Source organism: Cotesia glomerata, linkage group LG9 (assembly GCF_020080835.1).
Source record: "Cotesia glomerata isolate CgM1 linkage group LG9, MPM_Cglom_v2.3, whole genome shotgun sequence".
Taxonomy (NCBI): Eukaryota; Metazoa; Arthropoda; class Insecta; order Hymenoptera; family Braconidae; genus Cotesia; species Cotesia glomerata.
Window position 1 is genome coordinate 15,348,227 of NC_058166.1, and position 24,732 is coordinate 15,372,958.

Genomic DNA, 24,732 nt, shown 5'->3' on the forward strand with positions numbered 1-24,732 from the left:
ATTATTTATTATTTTTTAAACAAATATTGCACTGTTTTTATATTATCTTCATCGACTATTAATGTTTCCATTCCATACATCTAAAATATCACTAGTAAATATATTCTTCACTTTACTTCTTAAGCAGCAATATAAATTGCTTGTCAACACTTTTAATTTCTATTGTTTTTTTTTTGTTATTTTATTTTTATTTGTTGTAATAAATTATATGATTAAAAATCGTTTGATTCTTTAGATTGAAAAAAAATAATTATTTTTATTTATATTTAATTTATTCGTATAAAATTATAATTATTATCTAAGCGCAAACACATACGGTACATAAGAATAAATTTCTCACGTTTGATCTTTTTTTATTAAATTAAATTATTTAATTTTTAAGTATTAAAAAATGAATGAATGGTTTTTATTTTAACTTTAAGGAAAAAGCTTAGCTAGCGACAATTTTTTGCTACACCTGTGTAAAAAGTAACAATTGTTATGATAAAACAAATAAAATTGAACTTTTAAATCAGATGTGATAAAAAATCGTATGCACATCACGGAAGTAGGACGTCTCAATTCGTATGTTTGCCATCTTCGTTGCAAAACGAAGCTTGCTTAAGCAATTCAATCTACAGATTGGAATGTCCTATTTCTTCTCCTTACGGTGTCTTATTTATATCTTTACTTTTATTGACCAACAGCAAAAACTACTAGCGTTTTCTAATGAATGTACCTTTAAAATTTCGTACCAACTTTGTAAACAAAACGATATCCTTTTAGAAAATTGCACCATTATTTGTATAATCTGTAAAAGAAGAGAAAGAAGAAGAAAAGAAATGTTTTAATAATTTAAGCTCTTTTTATATTATTCTTTTTTTTTTCGTACCGTTACGGTTTGCGACTTTTTATTTGAAGAAATTCTTTCGAGATATTCTTCATTACAAAAAGATTTTTTATCCAAGTATCTAGTTTATTTTTTTAGTAACCTTACAAATAAAGAAGTAACACATAAACTTGATGTATATTACTAACTTTTTGTGATCAAAAATTTAGTTATAGGTCATCAGTATAAAAAATAATCAATACATGATTTGATGCTTTGATACTTCTCCAAAAAAATTAAATTTAGTATTTTACTGAAAAAATAATAATGGATAAAAAATCTTAAACCTTAATTTTATTTATTATAAATAACTTTTTATATACAAGTACAACATTTGAAATTACTCCCTAATTTAATATAATCTGATTAATACATTTCTAAACCTTTTCAATTGTACCAAAGCTAAAGACAAACCTAAATTTTTATTATGAAATACTTATGTATGAAACTAGTATGTACAAGCTTTACCATATCCCAGGAAAAAATTTCCTACGTCTAAGTAGATAAAAAAAATTAACTCTGAAAAAAAATTAACTTGAATCAAAAGAAAAATTCTTCAACCAAGAAAATAATTTTGAAAAGTTTTATTGTCTTGAATCAAGATGAAAAATTTTTGAATCAAGTAAAATTTACTTAAACCAAGAAAAATTTTTTAAAGAATTTTTCTACTCAAATCAAGAAGATGAAATTTTTAAAAATTTTAAGGTAATTGTCGTGGTTAAGGCCTAGTGTCAAAAAATTATGACATTTTTTTTATCGAAAGATAAGTAAATTAATAATTCATCACCAAAATTTCAGATCAATTCACCACAACATTTTTGAGTAATTAATTTTCAAAATTACACGTAGAGGTATACTCGAGTGATGTAAATAGATTAATTAATTACTTAAAAACAATGTAGTGAATTTATCTGAAATTTTGGTGATGAATTATTAATATATTTATCTTTCGATAAAAAAAATTTCATAATTTTCTGACGCTAAGCCTTAACCACGACAACTAACTTAACTTAATTCAAGTAATTTTTTTTCTGTGCATATCTAACTCACCATTTTTTAAATAATAATATTTAAAAAAAAACAATGTTCAAGATCAAAACTTTTACATCCATTTTGATCTATTATATTTCTGAATAATAAGTTAGATTTACGAAAATGTAAAAAATTTTTCCTCGGAATAATGTTTACATCTAATAATAAATCTATGTACACCTAAAATGCAATTCGCTAAACAACCACAGCATTACATATATATAAATTTGATTTTTTTACATTAATTATAATTACAGAAGAAAACTGTATTCTTTTAAATTCGTAATTATCTTTTTTTTTTTTTAATTAATTTTATCAAAAAAATAAAAATATTGATTTTTTTTTAGAAAATTCATTTATTGATTATTGAACTGATTGACTGACTATTAAAAAGAGACTCTACATTGTATTTATTTCTATTAAAATTAATTATTTTTTCTGCATATTTTTTTCCACTGCCTTATTTCAATTTTGTCCAGTTAAAATAATTTTTTCATACTTTTTTGTGCATGCTAATTTAAAAAAAAAATGAAAAAAATTATTAACTGTTAAAAAAAATTCTATTGGTGTTTCATAACGTGTTAATCATTCATATATATTTTACACAACATTAATTACTCATTAATTATCAACTAATAATAATAAAAATTTTTTTTTTTATTATTACTGTTTGAATAATTAATAAATCTATCTATTGTTAAACACTTACTGAATCTTCTCATTAAATTTCCGGCAAATGATTCGTTGGTAGATGTCATACCAGTTGTCGACGTTGAAAAATCATCATTTTTATTAAATGATGGTTCATTGCAAAAATTATTATTATTAACATTATTACTATTTAATTTTTGATTTTTAATATTAGGTACTGACAATAAACGTGTCTTCATATGTCGCCCTTTTAAACGCTTTTTATGTAATTCCATTAATTTATCATTATTTTCTAACAGAGGTAGATCAATAGGTCGTATTGGATTATTAGCAAATGGATTTATTAATTTTTTGTTATTGTCACTGTCTTCATTGTCATCTGACACATCGCTAGGGCTTAATATTGTTGATAATTCACTAGCAGTTGTTATGCCACGTTGCTCACTGCGTGGAGAACGCGTTGATCCAGGACTTCGACTAGATGATGATGATGATGATGACAATACTGTTGTTGACCCGGTTGTTGTTTCATCATTTAATTCTGGTGATGATACTTCAGTGGTATTGCGATAAAATGTTGATTGTGATGCTTGTTTCTATGGGTTATAATTTATTTTTTAATAAAAATCCTATTTTAATGAGTTTTTATTTAGTGATAACGGAATTTCTTACAGTAGACTAGTTCAAAATATTCTTTCACAAATTTAATATCAAAAATAAATAGTTATGTTTTTTTATATCAGATTGATTTTTTTTATTTTTGAATGTATCAGGTAATTCAATGGTTAATCAAATTTAGATTGAAATTAAACTTGTTCTGATTTTACGAATTATATTAAAATTTTTTAATAGATTTATATTGTGTAAATTTTCTTGTCTTAGCTTAAAAAATATACAATTAAATTTTTCATTCAAGATCAACATTCTAAACTAAACAATAATTTTATTTTCTTTAAAGAACAATATTATTCTGTCATTAACTAGTTTTTTCATTCAAAGTACTAAAAAAAAAAAAAAAATAACTTAATGATTACTCTAAAATATTTATTGTAAAATGTTAATTCTTGGATAAATCATAAATGTATATTTTTTTTAAACAGTAAAATGCTTTAAGAGTAAAATGTTTTAATCTATATTATTAAGAGAATAAGCAAAATTTTGTTGCCAGTGATTTATGTGATAAAATGGGTTTTTATAGTTAAATTAGGTATCGTTGGAAAGTTCTTGAGGTAGAGATGTGTGTTTTCGAGGTTTTATATCATTCTCACCAATAGTCAATTTATGATGATAAGTATTTAGGCTGCATTCAAAAATGCTCTATCTCTAGATACATGATTAAGAAATGACGTTGTATCTTGTGAACTATTGACATTTTTAAAGATATAAGATCATCCCGATGTTACACTCATCAAGACCTTTTATTTGAGTATCCACATCAATTTTTCATATATTTATATATATTATAACATATTGTAACATCGGGATGAGCTTATATCTTTAAAAGTGTCAATAATTGAGAACTGACATTGGTATCTTGTCAACTAATGATATTTTTAAAGATATAAGCTCATCCCGATGTTACACTCATCAAGACCTTTCATTTGAGTACCCACATCAATTTTTCATATATTTCATATATATTATATATATGTATATATGAAAAATATATCAAAAATGCATGTGGGTACTCAAATGAAAGCTCTTGATGAGTGTAACATCGGAATGTGCTTATATCGTTAAAAATATCAATAATTAAGAAATGACATTGCTATTTTGTCAACTAATGATATTTTTAAAGATATAAGCTCACTTTGACATTACACTCATCAGGACCTTTCATTTGAGTACCCACATCAATTTTTCATATATTTATATATATTATATATATGTATATATGAAAAATATATCAAAAATGCATGTGGGTACTCAAATGAAAGCTCTTGATGAGTGTAACATCAGGATGAGCTTACATATTTAAAAATATCAATAATTAAAAAGTGACCTTGTGTCTTGTGAAATATTGACATTTTTTAAGATATAAGCTTATCCCGACATTACACTCATCAAGACCTTTCATTTGAGTACCCACTTCATTATTTCATATATTTATATATTTACATATATTATATATATAAATATATGAAAAATATATCAAAAATGCATGTGGGTACTCAAATGAAAGCTCTTGATAAGTGTAACATCGCGATGAGCTTATATCTTTAAAAACGTCAATAGTTAAGAAATTACAGTGCAATTTAACAAAAGTAATTATTTAACAAAGCAAAATTTATTTATTTATAGTTCATAAGTCACGGTAGTCACATAGTGACTGCAAGGTTACTAATAAAAAATTTAATCTTCTTGATCTAAGAGCTTTAATTTATTGATTTAAGAGTTTTTCTCTTTAAAAAAAACTATTCATCTTGAAACAAGATTGAAATTTCGAATCAAGTAAGTTTTTTCAGCGCAAGTATTATTCAAAATCTCTTTATCCATGCAAATGGACAGTATAACTCAATCTGATTTACTTTAATGCCATTGAAATGGCTAGTAATACCCCAACATCCTGTATTGAGGTCCTAAATTCTACACATGTGACTGCAAGATTCGATTGTCATCAACACAAAGGCTATGTGTGCTATATCTAAATACATTGAGGCTGGTAATAATCCAGTTCAGTTGAATTAATCATTATCGGCCATCTGAGCCGATATGACTTTGAATTATCCTCAGATAATTTAACGCGTATTCAATTGACGTGAATTTTGATTTTTGGAACAATTAAAAATCAATCTGATATATTATTAAAAGCTTTATAAATATTAAAAATAAAAAAAATTATTTAAACTAAGTCCACTAATGTTCTTTTTATCACAAGTACCCCATTAGTAGCTGTGGTCGTTGAAGCTGTTGAAGCTGTGGACGGCGTAAAAGTATTCTTGATTTTAATATCAACTCTGCTAAGCTGTCGCTTAAGACTAAATGACTTCCATGTTTTCTTATCACGCGTCTCATCTTCATTCCCAGAAATTCCCGACTTTCGCAATGCAATTGGTGTTGTTGAGACTGATGATGTACCATCTTTGACAATAGGATCTGTTTCACGTGTTTCGCTATTCACACCGTGACAATCATCGGTAAGTTGATGCTGTTGTTGCTGTTGTTGTTGTTGGGGTAGGTGCATCAGCTGTTGAGGATGGTGCAAAGGGAAGGAAGTACAAGAAGAAGCCTTTTCTCCTACTGCTACTAATGATTCGTAGTCTGTTGCCGATTCTCGGTGAATCTGTTTTTTTTCTTTGTCTTATTTTTATTTTTTTTTTTTAAATAACGCTTTTTTTTCTTTGGAACAGTCAATCAGTTCTAAATTTTTTTTTGTCTAATACTTAAAGCTTATTTTGATTGACTTCTAAGTAGAAGTAAAAACAAACCAAAACAAAACAACAAACGCTACTACAAATAAATTTAATATAAAAAGTAAAATAATTTCTACTCTAGTGAATAATAATAAATTAAAAATATATTTATAATTATAATTGATGTTAGAATACCGCAACTCCAAAGAAAAAATTGCAAGATAGTACTCGCTGTTTTAATCATAAGTATTATTAATTATATATTTTTGGTTGATTTATTTAATAAACTCTTTTTAAACCTATTAAATTAATTTTTCAATTGATCTACTGAAAAAATAATCTCTTTTTTTTTACTATTGGAAGGGTTGGATTTTTTACAAAATATTTTTTGGAATTATAATTTAAATACAGTTACAGGACAAGCAGGAAAAATTGATAAAAATTCAACTTTTACTTGAAACTTTACAGAAAAAAAATAAGAAAAAAAAAGAAAAAAAAACCAATAAATAAAAATACAATTTTTCAAAACTTTAATTTTTTAAATATTTTTAACAGAAAACGAAATTTTGAATTGATTTTTTGAAAATAAAATTATATGAAGACAAACTTACCTGATCAATACTGGGACTGCGTGCTTTATCGTCATTCTCCTTTTTCGAGTCGTCTTGACGTTTGGGGCTGCGTAGTGCTCGTTGACATGGATCACTTGTATTACCAATATCTGCGGTACTTAACACTAGTAGTTTTACTTTTTGTACGATATCCACAATAGCTAGACCGGTTTCATTGCCGTATGTTAATCTGTAAATTAATAAATAATGAAATTAAAATTTTTTTTTTACATATATTAAAATAAAATTTTCTTAAAAATAAAGTAAAATTTTTTTTAAAAATAAAATTAATTTTTTTTTTAAATAAAATCAAATTTTTTTAAAAATAAAATAAAATTTTTCTGAAAATCAAATTTTTTTTAAATAAAATAAAAATTTTTTAAAAATAAAATAAAATTAAATTTCTCAAAAATAAAATTGAAATTTTTTTAAAAATAAAATAAAATTTTTTTAGAAATAAAATAAAATTTTTTTAGGGATCCTAGGTAATGAAGAGGTTGACAAAGTGGCAAAAGAGGCAATTAATAATGACATAATTAACAATTCACTGGCCACTACAGCTAAAGAAACAAAAAAACAATTAAAAAGTTTAATGAAATGTCATTGAAAAGGAATTAAGGAAGAATGGACAAGAAATAAATCGCCAAAGTTAGCTGAAGTCAGAGAAGACTTTTTAGAACCTAACCCAGTGAACTCTTTCTGTAGAAGAGACCAGGTTATATTATCAAGATTACGCATTGGGCACACCAAGGTAACTAACTCATTCTTACATAATCAACAAAGAACCCAAAAAGCTTGTGAATTCTGCAATATAGAACTATCAGTTAAACATCTATTAACTTGAATGCGAAAGTCTCGTCATCTTTAGAAACAAAACTCAGCTCCCAAATAACATCAATGACTGTCTCAATTCTTCAAGGGGATGTTATCGTACTTTAATGTTTCTCAAAGAAGCCAAGTTAATTAAAGAAATATAAAGCTCTAATAAATAAAATAAAATAAAACTCAATAATAAAATAAAATGTTATTAAAAATAAAATAAAATTTTTTTAAAAATAAAATAAAATTTTTTTAAATATAAAATAAAATTTTATTTTTAAATAAAATGAACTTTTTTTTAAGTTTGCAAAATATTCAGATTACAATTCAAAATAATAATGAGGTAATAACGTTTTTGCACCAGACGTAAAAAACTGAAAGACAACACTGGAAAAAGCAATTGAAAGTTTCATTATTACGGTTACAACTACTTCCCTACACATTATTTTTATTGTAAATTCCGCCAAGGTCCTAGCCGGGAAAGTGAAAAGCATATCATCAAAGTTTTTAGTTCCGACGAAAAATTTTCATAAAAAAGAGAACATAAAAGCTTAACGAAAATTAGAGTTGATTTCATAGACAGATCTATACGACTAAAAAAGTGATCAAAGACAATTGGCGAAAAATTGGTTCGGACATCTTACAAAGAAGTTCGTTTCAAAATCATCCTTGATCTCGATAAAACCTTTGACAGAACTTTTGTATAGTAGCCATCATATCAAAATGGTAATCGGAAAAAATAGACCCGGAAAAAATTTTTAAGTTATGAAAAATTCATATTATTTTATTAAAATTATTTTTTATTACAAAAAAAAAATTTTTTTCCGGATCAAAATAAATAAAACTACTTTTAAAATGGTCCAAAGCTTCATTTCATATAGAATTAATTTTTGCACTTACTAAATTCATGAAGAAAAATTAAATGTCACAATATCTTTGAAGTTGCTAATTAATGGGTAAAAACATAAGGATTATATGAGCGACTAATTTTTAAGAAATGTAATAAAATATTTAGCACTTACAGTTACGTCTAAGTTGAACAGATGTCTTTTTAGAAGCTTTCAATTAAGTGAAACTTTATTATTCATATGAATAGCTACCAACTTTGAATCAAGGCAAAAAGTACTTGGAGTTTGTATTAACTTGCAGGAAACGGAAAGTTAATCAGTTGTTACCACTGATGAAGTTTGTAGCCGAGAATAAATTTTATAATAATACACGTCATAATTATTTGTGATGTCTAATTTACTTTTGATCTACTGGAAATAATTACAATTGCTAAGTACTTTATTGCACTTCTACAAAGTTAGTTCCTCATAAAATCCTTAAACTTCAATTTTATTTTAAACTCCTCAATAAATTGTCTCAAAACATTTTATCTCTTTTTGGTTTACTACATGCAACTACCGATCGTATCCGTCGTTATTTAATAAATAGCTAAATTTTATTCTTCGATATGCTATTTCGTTTTGCCTAGGGGCTGTATGAATAACGTAATTGATCCCGATGGAAATGCGTCATAACTTTAGACTCGTGTCATCAACTCAAGCCTAGCAATATTCCTTATTTTATTTATGTATACATATACAGATGTTCCATTAAAAAAATAAATAATAGTTTAAAAAAACTAAAAACACGCTTTTTATAGAAAACCAAACTAAAAAATAGAAAATAAATTTAAATTAAGAATAGTGTTAAAAATTTCAATAAATATAAATTAATAATAGTGTAAATAAAAAAAATGTATTTTATTTTAAAAAAAGCGTGAGGTGCATGGTGTCAATAGTTATAAATATTTTATTGACAGATATGAGTAGAGTGATTATCATTTTGATAATATCTTAAAAAGCACCCCACGCTTTTTTTAAAATAAAATACATTTTTTTTATTTACACTATTCTTAATTTAAATTTATTTTCTATTTTTTAGTTTGGTTTTCTATAAAAAGCGTGTTTTTAGCTTTTTTAAACTATTATTTATTTTTTACTTTTTAGTTTGGTTTATTTATAAAAGCGTGATTTTTTAGTTTTTTTAAACTATTATTTGTTGATTATCAAAAATATTCAGGCGCGCAAATTACCCACGGAGAGTTACATACTGACATACTGACATACTGACATACAAGTGAAGCTAATAAAAAATAATTATTTATAAATATTATAAATACGGGGAATCAGAGTTCGATTTCGGAGAGCGAGCCTGAGAAACGGCTACCAGAACCAAGGAAGGTCGCAGGCGCGCAGATTACCCACGGAGAGTTACTGACATACTGACAAACTGACAAACAAACAAACTGACATACAAGTGAAGCTAATATAAAGCGTGTAAAAAATGCAATTTTTTCCAAGTTATAAATAAAGTATAAAGTAATAGACAAACTTACAGGCCATAAGATGAATTCAGGCTCAGTGATGTGATGTTTTCCGTCTGTTCACCGCCACTATTAGACGTTAAACAGATTAAAGTTGCTTGAAATCCAGCAGCACGTTTCTGCAAACCTCCCTTGACCTTTAATGAATTTGCAGCTTCAGCAGCTCGTGATTCTTCGACACCCGGAATTTGACAAGGATCTAAATCGGGATCTGGTGAACCTTCAGTATCTTTACCGTCACCAGTCAGCGAAATTTCTAGTGTCTAAAATTCGAATTTTGAATTATAAATAATTTATAATTGTAAAGTAAAAGACCCTATTAGTGGCACTTTTTCTTTCATTAAAAAAATGTTTTAAGGTAAAAGAACCAGTTATTGGCACTGGCCTAGTTGTTTGACACTTGCAATCTTATTCTAATTACTAAAATTAAATGTTCTCAAAAAACTAATTTTCTTAAAATTTATAATTCAAAAACTATATTTATTAATTTATTAGAGTTGATTTGTTTTTTTTAATTAAAATAAAATTGCAAGTGTCAATAATTGGGTCTTTTACCTTACTTTGAATAAAAATTAAAATTTTTTTAGATCTAAAAGTCTTAAAGATTAGAAATAATATATCTATCTATAAATATATATAAAAATGAATTGCTGTGCGTTAGTCTGGCTATAACTCAAAAACGGCTTGCCCGATTTTGATAATTTTTTTTTTGTTTTGTACGTTATAGCTCAAGGATGGTTTAGAAAAAAAAATGTTAGAAATACTTCATCAAATCATATTTATATTCATCTACGCCATTTATATTGAGTTGAGGAGATGAGAGGCGATCTGATTGTTTCCAAATAATTGATACGCGTCGCTCAGTTATAAATATATAAGGACTTTAACTATTAGATAAAACTTAATTTTATGCATAATCTAATATTTTTTATTTAACATTGATGGCGAAAGGATCTCCTTAATATATAACTTGACAAAATTCTAACCGCACTTCATACAGCCAGTATTTAGTCTTTATCTGTAATAAAATATATTGTAGGTGATACGAAGTTCACCGGGTCAGCTAGTTCATAATAAAAATTAATGATTTAATTAATTGAATAACTACCAAAATCAAAGAAAGTGTCAGTAATGAGATCTCCGCCACTAATGAGGTTTTTTACCCTAATTGTTATTTTTTAATGTTAATTTTTAGCAATTACTTATACTTACCACAACTTCTGACATACTTTCAACTTTTTTAAACTTGAATAAAATAACGTGGCGTCCAGCGCCAACAACAGCTAGTTTACGGCTTTCGGGGCATAAAAACATTAATTGTATGGCCAGTGGATCCTCATCATTATCTAAGCTTTTAGTTTTACATTTCTCAAATAACTTGGCCGTTTTTAATTTATATAATACTTGTAATGAACCTGCAGACCCATCCCAAAATTTTATACTGCCATCTGCATGTCTGAAAGCAAAGTTATTATTGATTAAAATAAAAAAAGGTCTCAATCAATCATCATAATCATGAATATCAATTAAAATTTGGTATCAGGCGTCTTGATCCTCCGACAAAATATCCCTGAGACTAAATATCACACAAAATTCATGATAAAAGGGCACAACACAATAACAAGTTTATGTGTTGGTCTACTGTCAAATAAATACACACAAAATCCATGATAAAAGGACACAACACGGTAACAAGCTTATGTGTTGGTAATTTAATTATTTAAAATATTTTGTCCGAGGATGTTTATTTTGGGGATATTTTGTCAGATGATCAAAAATCATGGAACCTAAAATTTAACATTTGACAATCTACACTACTTACCCAGTAACGATAATTTCATTATAACTGCTTGAATTAGGACTCCATTCGCCGCCAGAAATTGGCCATTCTTTTTCACTAAATCCCGTTTTTTTCTGTGACTTAGAGCCAACAGAATAAAATGCCGGAACTAAATCACCCGGACAATCAGCAAAATATGCACAACAAGTAACCGGTGATTCATGTAAATCCATTGGATATGGATTTTCAAAACAAGGAAATCCCGGTGTTAATAAATCAATTACTACTAAATCATTTAGTAGTAGAACAACCACTGCATAAGGATCCTGAAAATCTAGTTCAAAAAGAATTTATAAGTATACTATATAATCAAATATTATAGATTATAAAGAGTAAAATAGACGGAGTAATTAAAAAAGAAAGTTTTAACATTTTATCGATAACCCGTCAACATGAATTAAATGACGTTAGACAGACATGCCTACGAGAGACTGTATGTCTGTATCCATACTGATATAACTCACATTTTTTTTTATTTACAAAACTAAAACATGAAAATATTATTTTTCAATTACCACTTGTGTACGGACTGTCACAAAGGGTTATAAAATCGACAACATTGTGCTCCATTTCTAAAACTGTTGTAGTTTTTCCTTGAATAACAGTGATGCTTGGTGTTCTTCCAGTTACTTCACAAGCTAATCCACCAGAAAATATAATATATGATTCACTAAAAACATTAAAAGTAAAATTAATAAAACTATGCTTAATTGAAAAAAAATATTTCAATTGTTTATTGAATAAATGATAAATCACCCAGAACGATGAAGTTTCCATTCAACTTTTTGAATTGGCTTGCAAGGCTCTGGCTCACCATCTTTGGTCAATTTTGCTGAAAAATTGAATATTATCTAATCAATCTAAATAACATTTTCTACAATACCGGTTATTATAAAGTATTGACTAGTAGTAATTTTTCTTTTATTTATTTATTTATTTATTTAACGCCAAGCCGCAGTAGGGTAGAAGTACCATTTATGGCCACTGTACCATTTATTGTTCAAATAAACGATAAAAATAAATTTATATTAATAAACCATTACAAACTCAATTAGTTTTAATATACATTTTTTAAAACTCAACAAAAATATGGTTATAATATTATAATTTTTTATAAATTAATTCAAATGTTAACTGACCGAAAACGGTGCTAAGGTAGCAAAAAACGGTACTTCTACCCTATATCATAGAAAAAAAAAACTCGAAAAATTATATTATAAATAGTAATGTGTCCCGTCGTATTAAAAACTAGAAAAATTATAGTTCGAAATAACATTTTTCTAAATTCAAACTTTAAATGTTAATTTTCAGAGCTATCAATGTAATATTTAAGGTAAAAGACCCAGTTATTGACATTGTCCTAGTTATTGACACTTGTAATTTTATTCTAATAAAAAAAAAAAAAAAATCAACTAATAAATTAATAAATATGTTCAGTCGTATACTTATATTTCTAGTATAACATTTTAAATTAATTTTATATATTTTTTATCATAGGCGAAAGTTGCTAAGATGTTTGAAAAATAATATTTTAGTTTTAAATGTAGAATTTAATTCCGTAGTTCTAAATACTTTTACTTTGTAGTACCTAGAAAAAGTTTCATTTATTTGTTCGATATTATTTATGACTATAAAATTCCCAGCCTATGTATTGCATTAGCAGTCTAGACAATTTTTACTTTTTATGTTTAAGCTATTTTCTACCCTTAGAATAGTAAATGAATTTGTAATGGTAATTTTTGGGATATTTTTTCATAAGTATTTTCTTTTATTTGCTTATGGCCATAAAATTGATACCCGGGTTATATGACGGTCTGGGTTTTTACTTTTGGTAAATTCCGTATTTTAATTTTTTTATTGCTAAGTAAGTTTAGAAATATTTTGTAAATTTATCGCCCATCCAGGTAAAAATCTTTGCACCCGTATTCCCTTTCCTACTTATTTTTCTAAACTGCATAGCTTGCAATTATCCCGCCTTCAAATTAGTTTCTGGTTAACTATTCGTTGCCAAATATTCCTACTCCTAATTTTTCCTGCTTGTGATTGTAACGCCTAGTTCTTACTCTCCTTGTAATAATTTTTGTATTTTCTCTAAGTCAGTTGTCTTAACATACTTTGTAGCGCACAGTCGCATTTCGTAACTTTAAATAAATTAAAGTTTAATTCAACCTTACTGGTTTTACTTGGCGCAATCTACTTGTAAGATTGTCCACATACCTTGTGAATTAATTATTAAATTCACAAATTGAAATAATTATTTGGTATAAAATATACTCATTAATTTTATACGTAACTGTACAAATACTTGCGATAAACTAATCGTGAGTCAAATCAAAATGTAATTTTTGAATTATAAATTTTAAGAAAATTGCTTTTTTGAGAAAATTTAATTTTTTTAATTAGAATAAAATTGCAAGTGTCAAACAACTAGGCCAGTGTCAATAACTGGGTTTTTTTCTTTACATTTTACAATGTAATTTTTACAACATTTATTGAAGAAGACCCTATCATCAGACGATCGTACAGAATAGCAAACAAAAATAACAACATCACTTTTAAAATACCAAACTTTGTCACCACAACCTGAGAGCATTCGTTCGTTATATCAGCTATACAGTTTTGGCAAGATTTACCTCCTGAAATTTTTAATTCTCTTGGTTTAGAATCTTTTAAGGAGGTTCGAGCGAATCTAATGTAAAAAATAATTTCCAACTTTGAGCTTTGAAATTAAATATACGTATAAATAAATACGTCATTTATCTAATTCCAAAATTTAAAAAAGATTCACCGTTTAGTTACTTAGATATTAAATTTAAAAAATCACATATTTTATCTCCTTATACACGGGCTCTTATGGCGGACAAACTTTAGTCGAAACTTTAATTATTTTTTTCAATATTAACCTTCCAACTTTAACGGATAAAAAACTATACACAAGAAACTTGGATTATTGCAAAATATAAAAACAATTTAATAATAATACATTACCGATATAATTTTTGAAATATTTAAAGTCAAATTTTATGTTTGTAACTCGTTTATCGTTAGCCATTTATTCGAATAAAAATTTGACAACATCGTGTCAACAACTGAGAAAAAAAGAAAAGGATAGAAATATAGTTACAGAGAGATAAATGTTTAACTAACACACTTATCCACGTCTCAGTTATAGGTATAATCAAGTGCGCTATTGCCAAATCTATTTATTTATTCCGGCAAGTAATAAATACCAAAGTCATTTTATTACTTTACTTTATTAAATAAGTAAAAATCATCAATTATTAAATTGTTTAAATTATTTTAAATTAAAATGAAGAATTTTGACGAATATTGGGAAAACTAAAATTTCAAAAAAATTTTAACACTATTTTGACTCATTAGTTACGCTCGAACTTCCTTAAGACGAAAGTATTCGATTTTCTTATAAATCTCGAATAATTATAAAATAATGAGCTGGTTAATATGATTAAAAACATTATGTCCACTTGAATATTATGCACATTTTATATTTTATACTATCATGTAAATTTTATATTCTTATTATGTATGTATCAGCAGTACTTATGTGAAGTATAACTTTATATATCATTTTTGCCATTCGGCTTCGCGCCTTGGTATTTAAACCTAATAAATAAATAAATAAATAAATAAAATCTGTAATAATTACAATCTGAAACTGTAATTTTTCCAGTTTTCATCACGGAGCGCCACGTTACATTATGTAATATAATTTTTCTATTTTTCTTTTTTCCGTGGATATAAAGATATGAAATATACAATATTAAATTTATCAAATAAATTCAATCAAGTGATATTACGTTACACGATGGTAAAGGGAACAGATAAAAATAAAAATTTTGAAATTCTAAAATATAATTGCAAGTACTAGGTGGAAATATATATTTATACAGCAATATTATTAGATTGACTAAATCATTAAAATTTTTAAATGATAGAGAACCTTTCAAAATATTTTTTAAATACTAAAACTTCTTATAATCTTCTATAAGTTTCACTAATTTAAAAACTTTTTCAAAGTTTTTTAAATATTTTATAACTTCTATAAATTATTTTAGAAGATCCTTGAAGGATCATAAAATTTGAATATTTTTCATCATTATAATTTTGACTAATAAATTATTAATAATAAAACGAATCTGGAACTTGAACAGTTTCTTCCTATTTTGAAAATTGACCTGGAAATAATGATTTATTTGTATTTTATCCATACCGTGAGGGTGATTAACGCTGATAGGTCTAGCCTGTTTCAAAAACCACGTAGATAAGGAACCATCAGTATGACTGCACATAAATTGTTTACCCTCATGATGCCAAGAGATCGATCGTAATGGTTCGTCAGTTTGACATCTCCATTCCGCAGTCTTAAGTTTCAAATCCCAAAGAACTATTTGTCCAGATTCATATCCGATGAGCATCTGAAATAAAGACAAATAACATCAATAAAAACATACAATTAATTGGAAATAAATTTATGAGTGAAGAAAATAAAAATAGCGACCCAAAGTTGACCTAGACGGTTTCTTTAAATAAAATATCCGAATTTCAATTCTGACTTTATTGAGCTTATTTAATAATAACTAGAACATTTGATTCTTGAGTGCAAAGAAATTTTTAATTTGCTGATTCAAGAGATTAAATTCATATACATTTGATGTATCTATATTTGAACTACGGACTAGTATTTATTAATTTGAATTTGGAGGATAAGTGTGAATAAGACTTAACTTTCATCTTTTATTGTTAAAGTTTTTTATGATTTTTTAGTAATGGATTAATTATGAAAAAAAAATTTAATAAAAAAATTCCACATGTGAAAATTAAAATCTATTATTAGTTAAAATTTTTAAAAGTATTTTTATATTATCTATATTATTAAGAGAATAAGAAAAGTTTTGTGTCCAAGATAGTTATATGATAAAATCGGTTTTTTAAATTAAATTTAGTGTCATTGCTAAGATATTGACTTAAATTTGTGTCTTTTCAAAGTTTCATATCATTTTCACCGATAGTCAATTTATTATAAGTATTTAGACTGCATTTGAAAATGCTCTATCTCTAGATCCATAATTAAGAAATTATCTTGTATCTTGTGAACTATTGACATTTATTAAAGATATAAGCTCGTCCCGATGTTACACTCATCGAGACCTTTCATTTGAGTACCCACATCGATTTTTCATATATTTATATATATTACATATATGTATATATAAAAAATATATCAAAAATGCATGTGGGTACTCAAATGAAAGCTCTTGATGAGTGTAACATCGGGATGAGCTTATATCTTTAAAAATGTCAATAATTAAGAACTGACATTGCTATCTTGTCAACTAATGATATTTTTAAAGATATAAGCTCACTCCGACATTACACTCATCGAGACCTTTCATTTGAGTACCCACATCAATTTTTCATATATTTATATATATTATATATATATGTATGTATGAAAAATATATCAAAATGCATGTGGGTACTCAAATGAAAGCTCTTGATGAGTGTAACATCGGGATGAGCTTATATCTTAAAAAATGTGAATAATAAAGCAATGACGTTGTATTTTGTCCACTGATGATATTTTTAACGATATAAGCTCATCCTGGAGTTATACTCATCTAGACCTTTCATTTGAGTACCCACATCAATTTTTCATATATTTATATATATTATTATATATATGTATATATGAAAAATATATCAAAATGCATGTGGGTACTCAAATGGAAGCCCTTGATGAGTGTAACATCAGCATGAGCTTATATCTTTAAAAACGTTAATAGTTAAGAAAGTACAGTGCAATTCAACAAAAATCATTATTCAATAAACATTTTATTTATTTATAGTTCACAATTCACTGCAGTTACATAGTGACCGCAAGGTTGTTAGTTGTAATTGATTTGTTATAGGAACTAAAAAAATTTATAGTTTTTAGCTAACTTCAATATCATAATATTTTAAAACTCCCCGACTATCTAAATATTCTCTGTTATATTAAAAATATTCTTCAATAGAATTAGAAAAAAAAAATAGCAGAATAAAAAAGAATATTTTTTTTAATTAATAAAAAAAACAGTAACACTTTATCGTTTTGTTGCTGAGATACAATAATTTAATTTGATTAAAGACAAAAATTCTTTGACTAAAACAAACAATTATAGTTTCTCTATCACTCAAGTTGTAGAAGCTAATTTTACACATTCACATACTAAATATTACTATTGTTTTAAATTAACAAAAAAAAGGTACATAAATTAAACTAAAAGTTTACTAATTACAGCAATAGTTTCTAACTTCTCTAGTTTAATTATAAATAAAATTGTAACTAACTAGATTGAACTTTTTAAATATCAGTAGATTTATATTTATACTTTTAAAACACGAATCATAAATATGAACGATATGAATTCTGATGAAAATAATTTAAGCTACTCACTTTACTCAAATCCAATGGATTATCACTCAGATGAATAACAGCACCTGGGTGAGACTTCCTTGTCCTGAAATTTAAAAAAAATTTACAGCAATTATTTCATATTTAAATGAGAATTTTTAGTAAAAATAAAAAAAATATTTATGTAACTCAGAAACGAAAATAAAAAATAGTGTAGAAATACATTTGATAAAATAAACAAAACTATTGATCCACAAATATATGGTCGTATGTGTGACAATAAATGAATGACTGTGTAGGAACAATAAATGTATGACTATGTACAACATGTAACATTGTATATGACTCAATACAATTTCATATATTGTAAGGGAATAAAAGATTGAACTTTCCTCTTAACGCAAAAAATTTGACTTCATTTATTAGGAAAGTGTCATAAAATCTATAACAGAGAACAAACCATTCTGCAATGTTAATTTTGAAACTTTCTGTGTTGTTATTATTATATAGTGCTTTTTCCTCAGCTAGATGCTTTTTTCACTTGCCTTTTATAAATATCACTGTCTTAGTCTGAAGAATTACTTTAGACATATTTTCTTTATAAAAAGAAAAAAACAAAGGAGTATATTATTTCTCTAAAATGAAACAAAAAATTGTAGTTCAGTAAAAATACTTCTTTGAAAATAATAATAGTTTTTTTTTTTTTTTTTTTTTTTTTCAATAACTTTCTCTCACTTATTTTCTTTCATATCAAAGTAAAACCCGTTGACAGTGTGTAATTTGCAAAATTGCTATCTACGCTTATTTCACAGATATATACAAAAGAGCTGAAAATAAAATGAATGCAGAAAAATAATTTCTAAAAAATTTGTTTGTTAGTTTTATTTTTGGAAGTTATTAGAAATATTAAAAAACTATATCATTTTTATTATTTAATCTTGGAAAAGACCTACAAAGTTATAAATGAATATTATTTTTCATTTAGAAAAAGCGGAGCGAGAAGAAAAATACGCTTCACTTGATCATTAATTTCTGTTGCCTTAGCATTCAAATTAAATGAATAAATAAATGTAAATAAAAGTAATTGGAAAAAATAGACCAGAAAAAATTTTAAAGTTATGAAAAATTCATATTATTTCATTTAAATTATTATAAAATAAAAATTATAGATTTATTAAATTATTATTATAATTTTTATTTTACAAATTTTTTCCAGGTCTAGTTTTTTCTATTTTTTTCGTGATTCGTGAAAAGAACAATTCTTGACTCAAGAAAATCATTTTAAAAGCTTCATCGTCTGGTTTTAAGTACAAAATTCTTAATCTTAGAAATTTTTCTTAATTTAAGAATTTTTCTTGATTCAAGGCGATTAAACTGTTTAAAGTAATTTTTTTGGTTCAATAATGATTCTCTGGAATCAAATTAATGTTTTTTTTCTGTGGATGCTCACTTTTGATAAAACTTATAAAACTAATTTCCCCCAAAATCATTTAATTGCGAATCAACGTGAAAAAAACAAGTTCTACGAAAAATAACACAACTTCTGTAACTATATTAGTGTCTTAATTGATAAAATATCTGCAGTAAACTACAATTTAAAGAAAATCAATAAAAGTTTTTTAATTTCTATTTAATTTATTTTAACTTTTAATGGAATGTAATTTTCTATTTATTAAAGTTTTTTTGTTTTACAATTTTTTAAATCGCGGAGAGACGCGAGGAATATCTTTATAGTATTGAAGAACAATTTAAAGTAATTGAGTTCTTGAAAATAATTAAGCTGCACTGATAGAAAGATTTGTTTATAGTTAAAAATATTTGTTAATATTTAACAAATCATTTATTAGAGACCACTTTTTAGTCCTTAACAAATATTTTTTAGTATTTAAAAATATTTATTAATATTTAATAAATGAATATCAGATCCACAGATTCGGTAGAATCTGGCGCCAAGTTCCGTTCAAATCCGTTGTAAACGGAGCGCCAGACTACCGAGTGTGTTTACCGTAAGCAGAACGGTATTTCGAGGTTGCAAAATTTTATTTAATTCTACGGTAGGGGAGAAGGGGGTCAAATGAACCACGGGGCAATTGAACCACTCGACTTAAAAAATCGAAAAAATTGAAAAAACGCTTCATGCTCTTAGAATTAGATTCTAATATGTTAAACTTGGATATGATCAAAATTTGAAATCATTGCGATCGATAAATTTTGAAAAATTGAGATTTTCTTATTTTTAGGCATGCAAACTTTCTTTTCGGCTGGTGACAAATTGTTTAATAATATTTAAATTTTTCAATTAATTGATAAAATTTGAATTATAGTAGTTGTATATACTTATATTTTATAATCCTCAACTTTGTTTATAGTGATAGAATGGTTTATTTATTTATTATTTACTATTAATTGTTTTAAAATTATACGGGGTCAATTGAACCAGCAGTCCCGGGGACGATTGAACCATACGATTTTTTTACAGTGAAACTGTTTTTGTTCAGATTTATTAAATACAAACGAATGATTTTAAATACTAAGAAATATTTGTTTAATACTAAAAAATGGTCTCTAATAAATGATTTGTTAACTATTAACAAATATTTTTTAATACAAATAAATCCTTCTATCAGTGTGTTAAATTCAATTTGAGATTTATACGTATAATTATGATAGATAAAAATATTAGTAATATTTTATTAATTAATAATATGTGTTGTAAATATTATTTGGGTTGCTAAAGACTTAGCTATTAAAGCGACCTTGATGTATTAATTAAAAAAAAAAAAAAATTTTTTTTAAATTTTTCTTTATTGTAAAGAAACTCAGTGATTAATTATCATCATCATAACGTTTACAGTATTTAAAATTTTTACTTTCATAAATTTTAAAAATCGGATTTTCATTAAATGTCATTATTTAAAAATGATTTTATTAATCTTCGAGTCATTTAAAACTACATAATTATGAATCACTAGAATTTTTACATTTAGTCAAACCAAGTTTTGCAAATAGGTAATGAATAATTTTTATACGCTTCAAAATTTGCAAGTTTTTTCTAATATATTGATACTATTCATGCAGCACAAAACTAATATTTGTCCAAAATAAATCAAGTCATTAGCGACATTGTTTTATAATACTTAATTATATTAAATGATGGTGATTATTTGCTAGTTTGAATAAATCAATAGTATATATGTGGTGAAGATATTTAATTTACGGCAAGTAACATGAAATCAAGCGTTATCTGTCGTATACATAAGGCTCATGATTACCTGCATTTCATCGGTTCGGTCGCTCATAAAATAACGACGATAATTGCTAACGTAATTCATTATTATCACAATAGACGTTAAAATCAATTTTTGTGGTCATACTTACAATAAATAGACTGCCGTTTAATTGGGAATTGGGAAAAATTATCATTAAATTCAATCGCAAGTCATTAAAACCGTAATATTCAAGCCTATCTTGTCAATTATTCTATTCAATTAATTATAAATAATGATGCATAATGTGCTGATTGATTCACTGATGAATAAACTAACTTGATTCACGAGAAAAAATCTTGAATCAAGAAAATTTGGAAAGATTTTGTCTTAAACTAAGTAAATATTATCTATACTAGTAACCTTGCAATCACTATGTGACTGCCGTGACTTATTAACTATAAATTAATAAAATTTTGCTTTATTAAATAATTACTTTTATTAAATTTCACTGTAATTTCTTAAATATAGACTTTTTTAAAGATGTAAGCTCATCCCGATGTTACACTCATCAAGAGCTTTCATTTGAGTACCCACATGCATTTCGATATATTTTCCATATATACATATACAAATATATATAAATATATGAAAAAATGATGTGGGTACTTAAATGAAAGGTCTCGATGAGTGTAACATCGGGATGAGCTTATATCTTTAAAAATATCATTAGTTGACAAGATAGCAATGTCAGTTCTTAATTATTTACATTTTTAAATATATAAGCTCATCCCGATGTTATACTCATCAAGAGCTTTCACTTGAGTAACCACATGCATTTTGATATATTTTTCATATATTTAAATATTTAAATATATAAAATATATGAAAAATTGATGTGGGTACTCAAATGAAAGGTTTCGATGAGTGTAACATCGGGATGAGCTTATATCTTTAAAAATGTCAATAGTTCACAAGATACAAAGGCTTTTCTTAGTTATGCATCTAGAGATAGAGCATTTTTTAATGCAGCTTAAAGACTAATCGTAATAAATTAGCAATCAGTGAGAATGATATGAAAGCTTGAAAAGGCACAAATTAAAGTCAAGACCTTTGCAATGACACTAAAAAACTGATTTTATCATATGACTATCCTGGAGACAAAATTTTTCTTATTCTCTTAATATTATAAAAGATAATTAGGAGAATGATGGAAATTTTGTCTCTGGCGTATTTATATGATAAAATGAGTTTTTTAAACTATATTTAGTACTATTGGAAAGGTCTTGACCTGAATTTGTACTTTTTCAAAGTTTTATATGATTTTCAGCTACAGTTAAATTATTATGATGTTTTTAAAGTAGTTCTAAATAGATTCGAATTTCGCGAGAAAAGTCATTTATTTATTTTGTTTTGTTCATGTCAATATGGTTATATATCTAAAATCAATTTTATATAACATAAGAGATTAAGAAAAATTTTTTAACGAACATGTTATTATTTTTAACGGAATTTTATAGTTAAATTTAGTATCATCAGAATTTTTGTCTTTTTACGGTATTATATATTTTTCAGTGATAATTAATTTTTTATTTCAAGTTTTTGGAGCAGTTTTAAATAGTTTAATAGTTTTATAATTTTGTTCCGTCATATTTGCCCATTAAATTATTTGTCCCCAAACTATATATAGTGTGATTATAAATATCAAAAAATCATTAAGCCAAAATTATCTTGTTTATAATCCGTAAATCTCGGCAGTCGCATAATGAATGCAGGCTTCTAAATAATATTAATATTATAATTATTATCATATAAGATTCTATTCAATTTAATAATCATGAATAAAATATTCAATTTTGAAAATAATATAATTATTATAAGTAAAGTAAAATTTACTTTAATAAAAATTTACTTTACTTTTTCGTTTAAGAATTTTTATTTTTAATCAAATTAATTTTTTATCATTGAAATAATGCACGTACAAAGTCCATTGAACTATCTCAAACATTATTATTAATTAATCCCAAGAGAAAAACTCGATTACTAGTTCAGTTGCCGCTACACCGGAGTTTGTTGAATGACAATGCGGTTGAAATATAATATTTGTTTCTCAAACAAGATTTATTTAGCAACTAACTTACTTATTGATAGTAAAAATATTATTTCATCCGTATAAAAGTTTTATATTTTTTTAATTGAACTAAACAAATAATTCTACGTTCAACTGACCTTCTCTCTTTTTTTTTTAAAAACTATATTTTTACTAGATAAATATTTTAATCATTTTTTTTTGTATAAATCCATAAAATAAATATATAAAACAAAATGTATCTTAAAGTTGGCTTATATTTACGCTTGTTATAGAGAGCAAGAGGTAGTTTTAATTATCGGGTAAAATAGTTATCCGAAACGTATCTCGGGTAAATTTATAGCAAAAACCGGTGTCAGGTGAAGAGATTCCAAAAAGTGTTAATTTTTTTTATCTTTAAACACACTCCAGCAAACTTACATCCACTTCTGTATGTGTATATCGTTATGTACGTCACGTAAAAAAGGTCAACTAAAACCACCCATGTATAAATTTTATCGTTTAAAAATAACTTTTGTGATACTATATAAAAATATTTGTCGTTGACACTGGATTTTTCTTTCATAAACTAAAATATGGATTAATTAAATAACGAAAGTTCAATTTTTTCAATTAATTATCGGAGCATTAATTGATGTACAACGTTATTTCTTCTCTGTTAGATAAAAAAAAAAAACATTCATTTGTTAAACCATATTACTTTTATATTCTCAGTTATTAGATATTGTTCTTTTTCTCATTAGTATATCATAGATTTTATATCTATATTATTAAAATCATTTCTAATTATTTATATTATTAAGAGAATAAAAAAAAATTGTGTCCAGGATAGTCATATGATAAAATCGGTTTTTTTAGTCAAATTTAGTTTCATTGCAAAGGTCTTGACTTGAATTTGTGCCTTTTTAAGGTTTCATATCATTCTCACCAATAGTCAATTTATTATGATAAGTATTTAGGCTGTATTCGAAAATGCTCTATTTCTAGATGCATAATTATGAAATGATATTGTATCTTGTAAACTATTGACATTTTTTAAGATATAAGCTCATCCCGACGTTACACTCATCGAGACCTTTCATTTGAGTACCCACATGAATTTTTCATATATTTATATATATTATATATATGTATATATGAAAAATATATCAAAAATGCATGTGGGTACTCAAATGAAAGCTCCTGATGAGTGTAACATCGGGATGAGCTTATATCTTAAAAAATTTGAATAATAAAGCAATTACGTTGTATTTTGTCCACTGATGATGTTTTTAACGATATAAGCTTATCCCGATGTTACACTCACTGAGACCTTTCATTTGAGTACCCACATGAATTTTTCATATATTTATATATATTATATATATGTATATATGAAAAATATATCAAAAATGCATGTGGGTACTCAAATGAAAGCTCCTGATGAGTGTAACATCGGGATGAGCTTATATCTTAAAAAATTTGAATAATAAAGCAA

General features: G+C 25.6%; 1 protein-coding gene across 12 annotated transcripts in view; it reads right to left on the reverse strand.

The window, feature by feature from the left end:
• The window catches only part of LOC123272160 (syntaxin-binding protein 5), a 75,998-nt gene that overhangs the window by 24,325 nt on the left and 26,941 nt on the right, over positions 1-24,732 (reverse strand). For 5 of the 12 annotated variants that reach the window (XM_044738849.1, XM_044738850.1, XM_044738851.1 and 2 more), the window contains exons 6-15: positions 18,003-18,066; positions 15,777-15,981; positions 12,302-12,377; positions 12,061-12,215; positions 11,528-11,819; positions 10,918-11,161; positions 9,718-9,968; positions 6,516-6,705; positions 5,433-5,834; positions 2,610-3,147 (exon numbers count right to left, since the gene is read on the reverse strand). In XM_044738849.1, coding sequence (XP_044594784.1) covers positions 2,610-3,147; positions 5,433-5,834; positions 6,516-6,705; positions 9,718-9,968; positions 10,918-11,161; positions 11,528-11,819; positions 12,061-12,215; positions 12,302-12,377; positions 15,777-15,981; positions 18,003-18,066 — 2,417 coding nt within the window. Of the gene's footprint in view, positions 1-718; positions 791-2,609; positions 3,148-5,432; positions 5,835-6,515; positions 6,706-9,717; positions 9,969-10,917; positions 11,162-11,527; positions 11,820-12,060; positions 12,216-12,301; positions 12,378-15,776; positions 15,982-18,002; positions 18,067-24,732 lie in introns of all 12 variants that reach the window. The other 7 variants (XM_044738854.1, XM_044738857.1, XM_044738859.1 and 4 more) reach the window with 3 other exon arrangements.